At 43.0% G+C, this 16033-nt stretch overlaps 1 protein-coding gene across 2 annotated transcripts; it reads left to right on the top strand.

The window, feature by feature from the left end:
- On the top strand, positions 857-10656 carry LOC110408083 (2-oxoglutarate receptor 1-like). Of its 2 annotated transcripts, none has more exons than XM_021416507.1 (2): positions 857-7296; positions 9400-10656. In XM_021416507.1, the coding sequence occupies exon 2, from the start codon at positions 9422-9424 to the stop codon at positions 10385-10387; it is 966 nt and encodes a 321-aa protein (XP_021272182.1). In that variant the 5' UTR covers positions 857-7296; positions 9400-9421; the 3' UTR covers positions 10388-10656. The 2 variants fall into 2 exon arrangements, with proteins under 2 accessions (XP_021272182.1, XP_021272173.1); XM_021416498.1 differs by having other exon boundaries at positions 857-6518; positions 7028-10655.

Raw genomic sequence — 16033 nt, forward strand, 5'->3', positions numbered from 1 at the left:
ATGCAATTCAGTGAGGACAAGTGAAAAATTTATGCTTATAGGAAGATAACCAAAACTGGAAAAATTGGGTCTATCCGCTTAGGCAGCACTACTGCAAGAAAGAATCGAAGGGCTTTGCAGATCACAAGCTGAATATCAGTTAAATATGCTGTAAAAAGGGCAAACAGCAGAACGGGATGTGGAAATGAGAGTACAGACTGCAGGCATCAGACTCCCGAGGCACTTGCTTCCACCACACCTCCTGCAATGCCAGCAGGCAAAACCCCTTGGTTTCAGGAGAGACAGACAACTTGCTGCCTGCACCCAAGGCACAGAAAGGAGGTGTCTGCACTTGGCTTGTTGCACTGACTGTCACAAAACCCAGTGAGTCAGAAGTCTAGATGCTCTGCTGGTGCAATTTAACTTGGCTCCAAAGCTAGTGCAATACACCAGTTTACACTTCCTTAGAAATGATGTGCAAAATCTGATGCAAAAGCTCAGTTAGCCATTCCCTCTTCAGGTTCTAGCATGTCATCAGTCATGCCAATGTGTAGCAGGAGTGCAGTACGTTGCAAAAAAGCAGTGTAAGGGCTAAAATACCTGGCCTGACCTCAAAGAGCCTATACATGAAGGGCATGGTATGTCTGATATCCTTCAGCAGATTGTACCATCTCATTTTCTTGCCAACAATTAGACAGTGCCTTTCAGAAAGAAACAAAACAAACAAACAAACAGGTAAGGTTGAGAGCACAGAGCTTCTTCTAATTTGTAGAACCATATAAATCATAGAATGGTTTGAGTTGGAAGGGACATTTAAGATCATCTAGGTCCAACCCCCCTGCCGTAGGCCCAGACACCTCCCACTAGACCAGGTTGCTCAAAGCCCCATCCAGCCTAGTCTTGAATGCCTCCAGGGAAGGGGGCATTCACAACCTCACTGGGCAACCTGTTCCAGTGTCTCACCACCCTTATAACTGGCTTTCATTTTTTTACTTCTCTCAAGGATTTAATATTCTGTTATATGATGCTGTGATTTCTTCACCATCTCCCTAATACTGCAAACTTGAATGGCTATCATCACAGTATTAGTAATAGGCAGGGCCAGCTTTGAGAGCAATGACAAAAATACACTGCCAAATTACTCTACACCTTGGGGATATGCAGCACTTGCTTGTAAAGTTACCCCGGGAAACTGTTTTCTGCCAACTCTCTGCTTAGGTAGAGAAAGCGACGTCCATGCTCTCATTCACTTACTAGGTATTCTTTGAAGATTCTGCTTCAGCAGGAACCAACCCCGGCACAGACCAGCAGCAAAATGTTGCTTTTTGAATTACACTATTGATTTTCCAGTGCTCCAGATTTTGCATTTGGCCTACATTTGTGCCTACATTTGGTGCTGTGTTCATTCAAGTCCTGCAGATCTGAAAGAAGGTGTGGAAGAACTGACCAAAACTCAGGAGTGGCCCCAAAGCTCTGAGCAAAGCAAAAGAAAGCTTCTGCAGAGAACACCTCTCTTTCATGTATTTGACACAGAAGAGCAGAAAATAATCAGAGGTTAAAGATTAGATAAAAATAATAGTAATGAAAGCATGCATTCCACAGGCTCAGCTTTATGAATTATCTCCTTGAAGGCTATTTCAATCCATTTCTCTAGCCAGTCTGAATTGTTGGAGAGCCATTTAATTGGGTGAGGATAATAATGTTTAGCATTATTTGAAAAGCACCAGACTGCCAAAGACTAGGTGGATCCTTGCTGGGTGACTCTCAGAAGGATGCCAGCAGAGAACCCCACGAGCAGGGGAGCAGAGGGAGCTGCCTTCAGACTTGGTTTGAGAGGATGCATGGGGCATGTCTGTGATGGGCAAAGGGCATGAATGGCCTTAGGTAGTTGGTGCGTCAGCCGTAGGGGCAGCAGGAGGCTCAGAGAAGGGAGGCATCTCTAGCAGCTTTGGGTTGCCCTGGTCTAACTGGTGCAGTGATGGCCACTGCATCCTAAAATCAAAAGAAAAGGATCTAATATTATCCCCTAAGTCCTCTGTGGAGATGATCCTCGAAGAAATACTTGTTTGTCTCCAGACCAACAAGATATTTCATGAAAAAATGAAGACAATTTCCACTACCTCACTGCATAATGAAGCTCTTGTTGAGAAAGGCTGCCTCTCACCTCTCTTCCAGCATGGGATGAGCACCTTCCCAGTTTGCTTAACTCTCCCCCTGTAAGCAATGGAGGTTTCTCCAAAAAAATACAGGACCTTCAACTCCGCAATCACATGACAATTCGTGATGCATTTCCTTGTGGGTATCTATTTCAGTCTTTTTTTGTCACTGTGGTCAAGCAAACTCTGAATTTCACTTTGACTGAGGATTATCTCTGCTTAATATTTTATGAAACTAAAATTGTACCTCATCATTACCTGATCAGAATGGAACAGTGGTAATGCAAACTGGTTTACCTGTTTATAACTCTAATGATCATGAAAAGAAAGGAATTAAAAGAAGTGAGCTTGGAAGGGAAATAATGCTTTTCAAATATGAAATACATCCTACATGGCTGAGCTCCTTTCACTGCCCACCCTGTGTTCCCCTTGACACCAGCCCTGCTGGGAAAGGCTCATTTCCAAAGTGGGTGGGAGCAGGACCCATAGAAGTGATGGGTGTGGGAAGGAGGCAGCATGGGGATGATGATAGTAGGGTTGCCGAGACCAGTGCATTAAGATAGCAATGCAGTGGTCTTCTGCACAGCTGGGGGCTCTTGTCAGCTGAGGGAACAGCACCAGGATAACAACAAGGCTCATTTCTGTGTATTTTACATTCACATGTAGGTGGCTGCCGTGGAACAAATCAGCTGAAGACAAACTGTTAGAGTGGCCTAAGGCAAAGGGCAGACTTTCCTTCATTTGCCATAGCACCCTGCAAAAAATATATATACATAGCCACAGTGGCAACACAACAGAATATGTCTTCAATGACTACAAGCTTGCTTGTACACTGGAGGCCACATTATCAGCACCCTTAGCTGAATCCTCTACTGACACAACACTGGAAGTCAAGGATGCCCATTTTATCCCACAAGAGTTTAGAGTCTGCTTCATCTCTAAATTAAAAACTAGAATAACAAGCAGCAAATTGGTCCTCTCTGCTTTCAGATCAACTAAGTTGGGTCATTTTCAGGAAATGCCCCATTACCTAAAACAATTACAACCGTTGTCACATCTCCGATGGGTTTAGTTTGGCTTTTAGTGTCTGCTGGGAAAACTACCCAGCACAGCTGCTACGTTTAAGACTGCTTCATAGCTGGGTGCTCCTGAAGCATTTTTTATTCACCACTTTATGGATTTGCCCAAGCTGTACCAAGCTATCTGAACACATACTGGCTTTAAGCAGGCAGACCATCCCATTGCCTTTCTTCTGCCCACTCCCCATGGTGCAGCTCACCTTTTGAAAGTTCAGTGCTTCAGTAGATGTTTTCCTTCTTCTGTGCACTGTAGCCAATGAACACTGATTCACTTCAAGGACTAACATCAGCCATAAAATAGCACCTCAGATCCATGCAGACTATTTTTGGAACTGTATCGAACTACTTCTGCTCAGCTGATGCAGTAGCACTGCTTATATTCCAGATTATACATGCAATTTTCTGAGGGTAAAATATTCCTTTCCAGAAGTTTTCATTAACAGTCTCTATTACCTACATAATTGGATGGCAGCATTTAGCAGTGATTAATTGAAACTTAACATGCGTTTGGGGATTAAAAAATGCTGCCCTTACTAGTCTGTCCCAGAGGAGAAATGCAAAGGGAGTGCAGGAGCTGGCTTTCCTGTGTGATGAAGATGCATGGTACCATTCTCAACAGAACGGAGCATTTCTCGACAGTGTTCTGATAACAACTATAATTAGGTATTCAATCACATACAGGGTAAGACCAGCCAAACAAATGCATGCCTGCTAAGGGAAATAGCCCATGGAAAGATTATATGTTTGCTGAACTAAAAGTAAAATGTATAATGGAAGCTCTTAACACTCTGAAGCCTAGCACTTGCCCAGCAAACTGCCTATTTTCCTATATAGTCATCAATCAGAGCTATCCTTGTGATTCCTACTGTGCCACACCATGTGTGTCTGTGTCTGAAGGTCTGACCCTGAGCCCAGCACCACTGTCAGGAGTCTTTCACTTACACTCATCAATTTTAGATCAGATTTCAGGAGATAAGAGTGGCCTCTGAGGCTGAGGGACAGCTTGTTGATCCTCACATCTACAAGTCATAATAACAGTCAAACACAGTGGTGATGCTGAGAGACCACAGAAATCCCTGTATGATCTCCTTTACCCCTGTGCCTGCAGAAGTTAATGGCCAGCCCACATGGAGGAAAGAGGCATTGTTTGCAACTAGCCACAAGTGATTTAACATGACAAAGCAAAACAAAGGCATTAGACTTTATTCTCCACTTCTGTATTCTAGACTGCAACTTTTCTGTAGCAGACTGCGTGCTCCAGATGCATGAACCCATGCCCTGTGCGTCCTCTTCGCTCTGCCTTCATTAAAGAAAAACACAATATGAAAAGATTATCCTCTTTGTGTCGTACACTCTGTGATAGCTGACCCTGCCAACAGTATAAAGCTTTAAGAGGAAATATTTAATTAAAAATCCTACTGCCAAATCATTCCAGTTTCCTTTCTACAAAATAATCAGCAGCAACACTTACATACACACATGAACTCCACAGGATTTTGTAATGGTTGCTTCAGGGAAGGTGCAAATAACTTCCTCTTTGCTCTTGTCTGATCTTTGCAATTCCTGTATATGGTCATCAAACTAAGAAAAATGGTAACTCATCTACAAGACGACCTGCCATATGGTCTCACTGCCATGCCTCCTCATGAGCTGGTCTTCTGCTGCCATCTTCTTGCCCCAGCCAGTCCCTGCCACTGGAGCCCATGCATACACAGGAGGAGCCACAGCCACTCACCAATATACCAAAAACAATCAGAAGAAAAGTGGCTTGCTTTCAGCCAACTCATTTAACTGATGTATCTCATGACTATAGAAACACTAGAGCCACTGACAACGCGTGGCTTAAGAACAGAGGAGGGAGGTTGTGCTGCCAATGTTTCTGCAGCAGCCTGCAATTAGAGTGATTGAAGCCAACTGTGAAACCAGAAGGTGTTCTGATTTCTCTCCACTGCTTGTAGAGGGGAGCTAGGCAAGCATAACCTTAAAGCACAAAAAGGACCTAGTTTCTAGGTAAGGATCAGACTGGTCTACCTATAGGCCAACTTAAAAGATACGTGCAGATGAGGTGGGGAAAGTACTGGTAAAGAGATAACACCGAAGACTGAGGAGCTGCGAGTCACACTGGAGAATCATCTTTCCTTTATAGCAATCTCGAATGACACCATGCAAGCAATTTACATCAGCTATTCACAAGTGGCACTTGTCAGTTTGTCCACAGTTTCCCAAGTGCCTGATACAGGACTCTGGACCAATGAATAGCTGCAAATTAAAGCAAATTTTCCAAAGGTTCAGGTGCAAAGAGGATTTGATTGAACTCCGATGAAGGGTCAGGCAAGGTCTGAGGCAGGTAGGAGCCAGCATGGTCTCTTTACGCCAAAGATGAGAAAAGATTTGGGTAGGCTAAGGAGCGCTGCTTGGTCTTCTTGCAGAGTTGCTCTGTATGGCCACGAATTACCCCTTTCTTGAAACAGGTCTGAAAATAGAGGCTTTGTTCTCTTTTCCTGCCCAAGTCAGATACTTGGAGGTGACTCCAATTTGAAACCCCAGTGCTGTGGATCCCTAGCAGTTATGGCCATGGTGCTGGGAAAGCCCATTTCTGCTTCCTGTAAGGCACCGCCACCACCAAGGTGGGATAAATACTAGCCCCTGCTGCACAGGAGTGTAATGGATTAAGCAGCGGATACATTAAATGATCCCTAACTATAATTAGCTCCCTCTGTGCTTTTAACACTACAGCCTCATACAAATGATTTCTAATGACACATGCAGTGACTGGGAACAGAGTAATAGCTATTTAAACAGTTGCTGATCCCTGAGCTGGTACGCGACAATGTATTTTACAATGATTGAGAAACTTCAGATATTTTTAAAAAGTGCTCTAGGCATTGACCTAGAGAAATGCTCTGTTCAGATAAGAACAGAGACGATGTCCTTCCCCTAGTGGTAACAGGGAAACACCTCCAGTCTTAATTGTGCCCATTACCACTCTCACCCTACAGCATGATTAGCAAAACAAATAATGTTCTCCCAACTCATGCCTATGGTGTAAGCAGCCAAGCAGAATTACGATGGTCTTCCTAAAAATATTCTTATGTAAGTGGTTCTCTGCAACGACACAAATACACCTGTTGTTCAGAACTGGAATCTTGCTCTCTTAATACTAGAAAGTAGACGTCATCACTGAATAGGACATATAAAATGCACCAAGGCCACGAGGCTGCTGGCCATACTGGGCAGCTGGGGCCTCTATGCATGAACCAGGCTGCAAGATCAGGGATGGAAGCCTGCAGTTTCAAAATGCAAGGTACTATGATTCTGGGTTTTTTTAATAATCTCTTTTGATCTTGTTCCTCGAGCTAAGGATGATAATGAGGTTTTTATTCAAGAACATTTTTTTCATTCAAGGAGCGTGGAAAATTGCAGCTTTTGGGAATCATGAAGCCTGAAAGCAAAGGCTCAAAAGAAAGCAAGTTTGCAACTTCAGCTATCTCATTAATAACTAGCCAGTGCTAATTGCGTCTAATCTATTCACCAAAAATAAGCAGAAAGTGCCACAGTTCTTGAAAAGCACATCATTCCTAAAGAAAACTTCATTTCTTACATGAGCTGAAAATTGGGCTTCATTAGATATTTGTTTTTAATGAAGAAACGATGTCATAATATGTTTCACCTGACCTTGAAATGGCAACACACCTTATTCCGTTTGGTGATTGGGTTTCACTTCACAGGAAATGGAGAATAAATTTAATTTTCTCTTTTATAAACACATACACACTAATTTAAATGTGATCTGCTGCTATTTGAATACTACAGGGCTACCTCAGCACAAAGAACTGCTGCCAGCAAAACATGATGTGCCCTCAGAAGGCAGAACATCATGAGTGACGGGGCAGAAGATAGATCCTACAACCACCCAGGTCTGAGAGCTGATACCTAAGTCAGTGACTGATGCCATACTAAAATCTGCACTGACTGTGCCATACTTAAAACTGCTTCACTGTAAGGAAGACATAAATACATTTCATTTGTAGTGCTCTTTGTTCACAGCAATAAAAGCTGGAAGCAGAATTGCAGCTTTTCAGGTAAGCAGTATTTCTCCATTTTCAGTTTGGAGGGTTCAAGATTGCAGTAAAGTACAGATCAGCAGCACAAGGAAACTAAACTGAGGATGAATCAAGTATTCTAGAAAATTTTATCTAGCTTTATTTAAAACGTACCTTATTGTTAAAGACATAAATTTGGGTGACAGTGGTATCACCAGGCAGCAGAAGAGAGAGAAAAAATGTACATTTAGCTTTTGTCTGAACATTAATCTGCATTTGTCTAAAACAAGCTTCATAGTCTTTACCAAATTCATTTGACAATGAAGCTGCTATACTCTGAGTTAACCCAGAGAGGTGGTGAATGTCCTGTCCCTGGAGACATTCAGGGTCAGGCTGGATGGGTCTCTGAGCACCCTGATGTAGCTGTAGGTGTCCTTGTTCATTGCAGGGGGGTTGGACTAGATGGCCTTTAAAGATCCCTTCCAACTCAAATGATTCCATGATTTCTGTTAAGAAGCATTACTCTTTTAACTAAATTATGGGAACATTGCTCAAATTTCACTCGGAAGGGCTCCTAAATAACCAAATGATACCTATCTTTCTCACTGGTTAGGATAAGGATGATCCTGTTGTGTTCCAGCTTTAGTGAGTAGCTTTGTCAGAGAAAACCTGCATTTCTACCAGTCCCTAGGATAATGCAGAAACTGCCATAGAGGTAACATGCTAAATGCTGTTATCTGAATCACATCAAAAAGTATATCCTATACACAGGATTTCCGGGACAGCAATATGGTACAATTCTGACTTATTATTATTATTATTTTTAAATGCAATGGCTTCATCCTGGGTGTTCAGTGTAACAGAGGTTTAATGTAAAGACTGTGTTTCTGAGACAAGAGACAGTAATTTGCTTGATGGTATCCTCTCTTACAACACTTCATAAAATCACTTAAAAACATTTTCCCAGATGGAGTAGCCCAGGATCTAGGTGAGTGGTTCTCATCTGAGATGCTTAAGACCCACAGAGGCATGCCTCTTGTCTCACCTGAGACATCTAAAGTTTAGATGTTCAGGTCTGAACTAGTCTCCTTGGGCTACCTTTGTCATCAATGGAGAAAAATAGATGTGTCGAAAGAGATAATCATTTATCTTTGAAATTTCTCCTATGGGAAGATATTATGCCCTGGAGGAAACTAGATCTCTTCCCTGATGGCAAAGGGGGGCTTAGGATGACTGGCTCCAGTTTAGACATCTAACGTTTCTATGTCTGAAGTTAGATGAGGTTAATTTCATCCTTGGTTACCAGTATCAAGAAAGGTTATATCTCGAATTCACTGTGGAGAGATCCAAACTGCCCATGGCAGATGAGAAACCATTTCAGAGACAAGTCTATCTAGTTCCAATTTGCACAAAATGGGAAGCAAGATCAGAGCCTTTAATCAGTATCTGTGCTTTCCACCTTTCTTCTGCTCTTTGAGAAACAGTCTTTAGTCATTTAAATCAGTTTTATGCCACTATCAAGCTTTTTATTTCTTTTTTTTTTTTCCTTGAAAAGCATTTCTACCAGTTTCATACTCTAATGGCTCCAGGAGAATACAATCATACTCAGGGAACGAACCATGACTGTCAGGTTACAGGAGCATTGGATCCTGAGATCTGTATCTGCACCCAGCATTTTTTGGCTTCCGTGAAAGCAGAACACTGTCTCTGATTTCACGACTACAGTCCACTGATTAGTTCAAATTAATGAATATAAAATATGGGTACAGTTTTACTTTCTGAAAGGCTAAGACTAACACACAGTTTTGCAAAATCTAAGCCTAAACTCTCTAGTTTCCTAAAAGTGTGTTTGCTGCCCTTGTAGGTTTGCACGTAAGCAGCAATTGTCATCTTTAATGTAGGAGGTTATATAAAGCAAAGGTAAAATTAATCATTATCAAAATTCAACAGAAGGTGGGTGGAAGGGTGAAATCAAACTTAGGAGTGGAGGGGAAATAGTCAGATCTGGGTATGTTAACAAAACCTTATTCTTCCCCCTTACTATACTGTATCATAATGGTGTTTGCTGCAATGACAAGAGATGTAATCGAATGCATTTATCCTGACAGTAAGTTAAAAAATAAACATCTGATTTTTGTGAAGCTTAAAGAAGAATTCTGCAAACATGGCACCTGAACACGCAGACAATGTTACTGCTCTGCCAGGCCCTTCGACAAGTTGCAAGGATGAAAATTTCTTACAGGTGAAATTCTACCTCTCTGCCTTTTACGGCCTAATCTTCCTGGTGTGCTTCCCAGGGAACATCGTGACTGTTTTTGTTTACTTTGTCAAGATGAGGCCCTGGAAAGGCAGCACCATCATTATGTTAAACCTGGCTGTCACTGACCTACTGTATGTAGCTACGCTTCCTTTCTTTATACACTACTCTGCTAATGGAAATAACTGGATTTTTGGAAACTTCATGTGCAAGTTTATTCACTTTGGCTTCTACTTCAACATGTACAGCGGTATTATCTTCCTTAGCTGCTTCAGCATCTTCCGCTTTCTTGTAGTTGTCTACCCAGTTAGATGCTTTTTTATTCAAAAGAAGAGATGGGCAGTGGTGACTTGCACAGTAGTTTGGATGATTTCCCTGGCAATGATCAGCCCCTTGGGCACCTTGATCTCCATAAAGCATACACAGAACAGGACAATCTGCCCAGACCTGTCTTCTGCAGAGGACCTTGACACTACTCGATGGTATAACTGGCTGCTGACGATATTTGCCTTCCTCTTGCCCCTGGTGACGGTAACTCTGTGCTATGCACTCATTATTCATGCCTTGGCCACTGGGCCCCATACACAGACTTGCTACAAACAGAAAGCTCGCAGGCTTGCCGTCGTCCTCTTGGTGGTCTTCTATGTGTGCTTCCTTCCCTTCCACGTCTTTCAGGGGATTCGGATTGAGCTTCGTGTGCGAGTGGCTAGCTGCAATCTCAAGAATATGATCCTTTTTATGTTTATTCTGACTAAACCTTTAGCAGCATTAAATACATTTGGAAACTTGTTGCTCTATGTAGTGGCAGGAGATAGCTTCCAGCATGCGATCCTCTCACTCCTCAAGTTTTGGACACACAAGAACTTGAAATAGAAGAGACTGATGCCATAAAAGAGCTATGCAGGTAGAGTCCAAACCTGCCCATAACCAGGCAGGTAGAACCTCTCCTCAGTCAGAGTACTCAGGCTCACGCTGCCAATGCCAAAGGAGAATGTATCTGTTCTGTGTTTTGGAGTTACACATCACCATCATAGCAAACAAGCAACCCCCCCCCCCCCCCCCAAATTTTAAAATAAAAATGTGAAATAAAATACTGAAAAAAAAGTAAATTTCTCAGATTTTTTTTCTGCATTTATCTCTTGTATCCTTGATGTCTCTACTGGGGAATGGCCAATCAATTTCAGCAAAAAATAATTGCTTGTTAGTGGCAGATACAGATTCAGGATGGGAGTAATTTCATTTAATTTTAGTAACTTAGAAGTAAAGTGTCCATTCTAAGTTAGGTACCTAGCTTTGACTTCTTTTCTAATCAAAGAAAAGGGATGAGATGCTCCAGAGGGCAATTCATCTCACCTACTTTAGACCTGCAGGAGAGTTCATCTCACCTCCCTGGAGACTTTGACAGGGTTGATCTCTATATATAAGCTAATCACCTTGGCCTCCTGCTATAAATTTCTACTATAGTGGGGAGAAATAAGCAGTTTTTAGAGTGTGATTCACCTAATTATTCTTGATGCCTGCATTTAGACAAGATGAATCATGACCTAGAAGTGCCTGTTTCTCACCATTGACCATAAAAGGTAAATAGATCAGGCACAGACCCAAATGTAGGTGCTTTACTTTTATACAGGTCCAGGATAAAGTGGGATGGATCACTCTCCAGAGGTGGTTAAGAGGGGGGTTTACAACAAGACCCTATTCAGTGCCTTCAATAATCTCCTGAGCTGAATGGCGCAATAATACAAGACTACTCCTATAAGGGTTTTCTGTACTATCAACTGTTATTTCTGGATTAATTTTAGTCCAGATGTGAGAAACGGAGAGAGACTCTTTATCAGGGAGTTTCAGTGACAGGAAAAGGGCTAATGGCTTTAAACTAAAAGAAGGGAGATTTAGATTAGATGTTAGGGAAATTTTTTTTTTACTTAGAGGGTTGTACAGCTCTGGAACAGGCAGCCCAGAGAAGTTGTGAATGTCACATCCGAGAGGTGTCCAAGGTCAGGTTGGATGGGGCCCTGGGCAGCCTGATCTAGTGGCTGGCAACCGGGCTCGTATCAGGGGCTTAGAACTGGATGGGCTTTAAAGTCCCTTCCAACTCAAGCAATTCTATGATTCTATGAGTTTGTGATTCTGTGTAAGTGGATGGATGTATAAATGGCCCAGATCCATAGAAAACAGAGATTCATATTTGCCTTTTTCTCTACTCATTGGAGCTCTACTTGTTCACACCAAATAAAGAGACAGTTGGACTTCATAATCTCAAAGGTCTTTTTCAATCTACACAATTCTATGATTTTATGATTCTAAGGAATAGCTTTGGGTAATAACATATCTGATAAATAATATGGGCCATTTCACAAGAAAAAAAATAGACTAACAGCAAAATAGAAGTCTAATACTTGCAGACACCATCTAGAGAAGTCCCAGGACCAGCTGAGGTATCCTAGCCATCATCAGCACAAAACTATTATCAACATAATACTTAGAGACTAGAAGTATCACCACAGAGTGATTCATCTAATGTTTTTATAGCATCTCTATTTGATGTTTCATTACTGTTGCTCACCACTCTAAAATATACATTAATCAATGACAACACATGCTGGCATAAGGCTTTCTTGAGACCCTTCTCTTTATCCAGTCCCTTTACATGTGGTCTTATTTTTGAGCGTATAAACAGGAGGGGGAATGATTATTCACAAGGGTCGATAGCGATAGGACAAGGGGGAATGGTTTTAAGCTGAGACAGAAGAGATGTAGGTTAGATATTAGGAGGAATTTTTTCACACATGGGGTGGTGACGCACTGGAACAGGTTGCCCAGGGAGGTTGTGGATGCCCCATCCTCGGAGGTGTTCAAGGCCAGGCTGGACGTGGCTCTGGGCAGCCTGGTGTAGTGGTTGGCGACCCTGCACTCAGCAGGGGGGTTGAAACTTGATGATCTTTGAGGTCCTTTTCAACCTAGGCCATTCTATGATTCTGTGATTTTCAAGTGACTACCAGACCACTGCTCCCATTACGCACAAACCTGAATGACTGGCAGACAGCCTGTGACTCCTCTGTTGCACAGGAGGTCTATTCACTACCTCTCTTAGGTTATCAGCAGCTAGGGAAAAACAGCAGGCAACAGCAAACAACAGGCACAGCAGGGGCAGGAGAGGACGTGAGAAACCATCCCTGACATAATAAGGGAGGTGGGGAAAGGAAGAACAGCATTTGTCCAGGACAGAGTAGAAGGTGGGCTCTGAAGCAAAAGCTGTGGCAGAAAATGCAGATGGAAGCTATTTTTCTGCAGAAATAGCCCTTAGGTGGAATTGAGGCAAGTTTTAAAAATTCCGCACAGCACAGCATGACTGTGACCAGTACCCATCCTCAAAGTGTGGGGAAGAAAGCTAGTTGAAGAGAGAAGCTTGCCTTGTGCAGGCCTGCAGAGATGCTGCACGTAGCAAAAATAAATAAAAATGCAATGGAAATATCTTACACTCTACATACACTGTGCTGGGTTTGCACTGTCCCCACTTCCAGTGTTGCTCACAAATGCTTGTTCACATTCACAGAGACACAAGAGGCAGCTGATACACTACCAGAACGCAAAGCTGAACATGGCGTTTTTTCAGGTTTGAGCATACCATCAAAAAACCCCGATTTCCTTTCCCTTTTCTTTTCCACACCGTTTTAAAATGCAAAACGCCTGGAACATCTTCTGTACTAGCATCATCACCTTGTATAATTTGGGCGGGAATCATCTTGAACTGTCAAGGGGATGAACCAGATCTTGGTTCCTCTACAACACAAGAAGAGTAAATAAATATATAAGTGACTTGATTATAAATTGTAGTTTTACAATTTCAGTAGTAGGCATAAAAAAGGAGGAGGTCTATGTTAAGATTCCTGCCTGGTTCCTATCCCCTCAGGCAGTGCTGGCATGTAGCTTCTACATTGCTCTGCGATAGCCTACCCCCTTTGAATGTACTCTGTGCAGACATACTCCCATTTTTCCCCTGCCCTTCTCGCCTCCCGCTGCTCCAGCTGCATGCCTGTCACACTGATTGCTGTAGGGCTGTAGATCTCAGGAGGCTCATTCTTGACCCAGTATCCTATGGTGTGACAACGGCCAACCAAAGGTGGTAGTCACACAGTCAGAGCTGCTGTGCAGTTGTCAGCATCACTCAGCTCTCCCTTCACTCCGCTGCAGTTCATCCTCAGCCTGAGCCAGGGAAGGAAAGGGAAAGACTACCGCAGTGTTATCAAGAAACTGCAAGCATCTGCCATGACAGTCATGTCCCACAGCAGAACGCAATCCTGATATTTTAAGATTTTCATCACCACAGATAGGGAGAACAGTTTAGCTATATTAGTATTATATTAATTTCTGGTTTTACACCTGTATGGATGTCATGGTTTCTTAGCTTTAATTTTTAACATTCTCCTAAGTTTGTCAGAACTGCTACAATGCAAAAGCTTGAGATTCATTCCAGCAACCTCTAATACATCTGTGTTAGGGGAGAAGAGGAAATAAACTAACCAAGTTCAAGGAATAAAGTGGTCCTGTAACTCAGTCTGCTATGGGTAGAGCACCAATCCTTAAATAAGTAGCATACTACAGTCAATTAATGCTCATGTTTGTAATGCACTCACTGCACTGGAGCATAACTGGATTCACACACAAGCCACAGGGACATAAAGTCAAAACAGACATTTTACTGTTCTCAGTAAAGTCCCAGACCTCCTAACCTGCCTGCACAAGTAACTGCACAGGCAGAAGGAAGGTACCCACCAAGGACAAGGATGACTTTTTCTCAGAAAGTACAGAATTTATCTGGTGTCTGACTCCCAGCAATAGTTGAAACAAAAATGGTGGCTCATAAAATGTTTTCTTACATAATGAAAGCAGTGGCAATCACGCTTGGAAAACAAATAGTAAGTGTTAGGAATGCCACTGTGTATACCGTGTAATGTGCTGCTCTCATCTCCAGCCTGCCCTTTGGGATCACTGGGAGGGCCCCCTGGAGACTTCTCACTAGTCTGTTAGAGGAAACAGATCCATCTCTAGAAGTACAGGAGGCAACGTTCTCACCCCTCAGGCAGCTCCATCAGCCTCATGTCCAGTGAAAGGAAGCTGCAGACTCAAGAAAACATCAGAGAGCAAAACATTGTTCTCCACTTGTCTCCAGTAAATCATCTTCCAGTGGAAAGGAATCATAGAATCACCAAGGTTGGAAAAGACCTACAAGATCATCCAGTCCAACCATCCACCCATCACTAATAGTTCTCACTAAACCATGTCCCTCAACACAACATCTAAACATTCCTTGAACACCTCCAGGGTCAGTGACTCCACCACCTCCCTGGGCAGTCCATGCAGAATAGTAGGTCTCTGACTGTTTCCTCCTGAATCGGGGGGAGTTTATTCCGCTCCCCATCTGAGACTTCCAGGTCAGAAAGTAGAGTACCCTGAGGATAACTGGCCTGACTTTCGAAGACAGACACAAAGAAGGCATTGAGAACCTCAGCCTTTTCCTTATCCTCAGTGGTCATGTTTCCGGTCGCATCCAGTAAAGAAAGGAGATTCTCCTTGGTTCTCCTCTTACTGCTAATATATTTGTAAAACTTTCTTATTCCCTTTTACCCTGTCATGGTTTTATGATTTTCGGTTATTGGTATTCCACATCATAACATCATGTAGTGAATGTACCTGGTTCTCAGAAGAGAAGGACTACTACAGTCCCCACGGCACTTTGCTCCTCTGTTACCATTTTCCAGCCGGAGGGAAAAGATAAAAGCTCGCAGTATAAAAACTTGCAGATCACGAGACCTCGTCCCTTTTTCCGCCGTCTCTCGTCTTGGCAGCACCTCGCTCTCCAGCCGTCTTATTGTCGGTAGTAGAGTAAGGCCTACCTTGATTTTGGGACATTCTCTCTCTCTGTGTTGGATTTATCAGCTTAAATTGTAATTATATTGTATTATAGTGTGTTGTTTTGCATTCCGATATTTTATTTAGTAAATTAGTTTGTTTCTCCTCAGATTGTTGCCGCTGTTCTTTGCTCTCAGGGCCATCTCCCTACCCTTTTCCCCTTTCCCCTTTTCCCGGGACGTGGGCCCTTGGGTCCCCCGTCCCCTTTGTCACGGAATCGGGCCTAACGCCCGTAAACCGTTGACATACCCGAGCAGCCAAGCTGAGTTCAAGCTGGGCTTTTGCCTTTCTAATTTTCTCCCTGCACATCCTAACAACCTCTTTGTATTCTCCCTGAGTTGCCCGTCCCTTCTTCCACAGGAGGTAGATTCTCTTTTTCTCCTGGAGCCTCAGGAAAAGCTCCCTGTTCATCCACGCCCATCTCCTTCCCCATCGGCTCATCTTGTGGCTCAGGGGGACAGCCTGTTCCTGCGCCTTCAGGACTTCCTTCTTGAGGAGCAACCAACCTTCCTGGACCCCTTTACTCTCCAAGACTGAATCTCAAGGGACCCTCTCTACTAGCCTCCTGAACAATTCAAAGTCTGCCCTCTAGAAGTCCAAGGTAGC

This window comes from Numida meleagris, chromosome 1 (assembly GCF_002078875.1).
Source record: "Numida meleagris isolate 19003 breed g44 Domestic line chromosome 1, NumMel1.0, whole genome shotgun sequence".
NCBI lineage: Eukaryota > Metazoa > Chordata > Aves > Galliformes > Numididae > Numida > Numida meleagris.

Bases quoted from the DNA above. Each gene is read 5' to 3' on its own strand.
- LOC110408083 (XM_021416507.1), top strand. From the start codon at position 9,422: ATGGCACCTGAACACGCAGACAATGTTACTGCTCTGCCAGGCCCTTCG.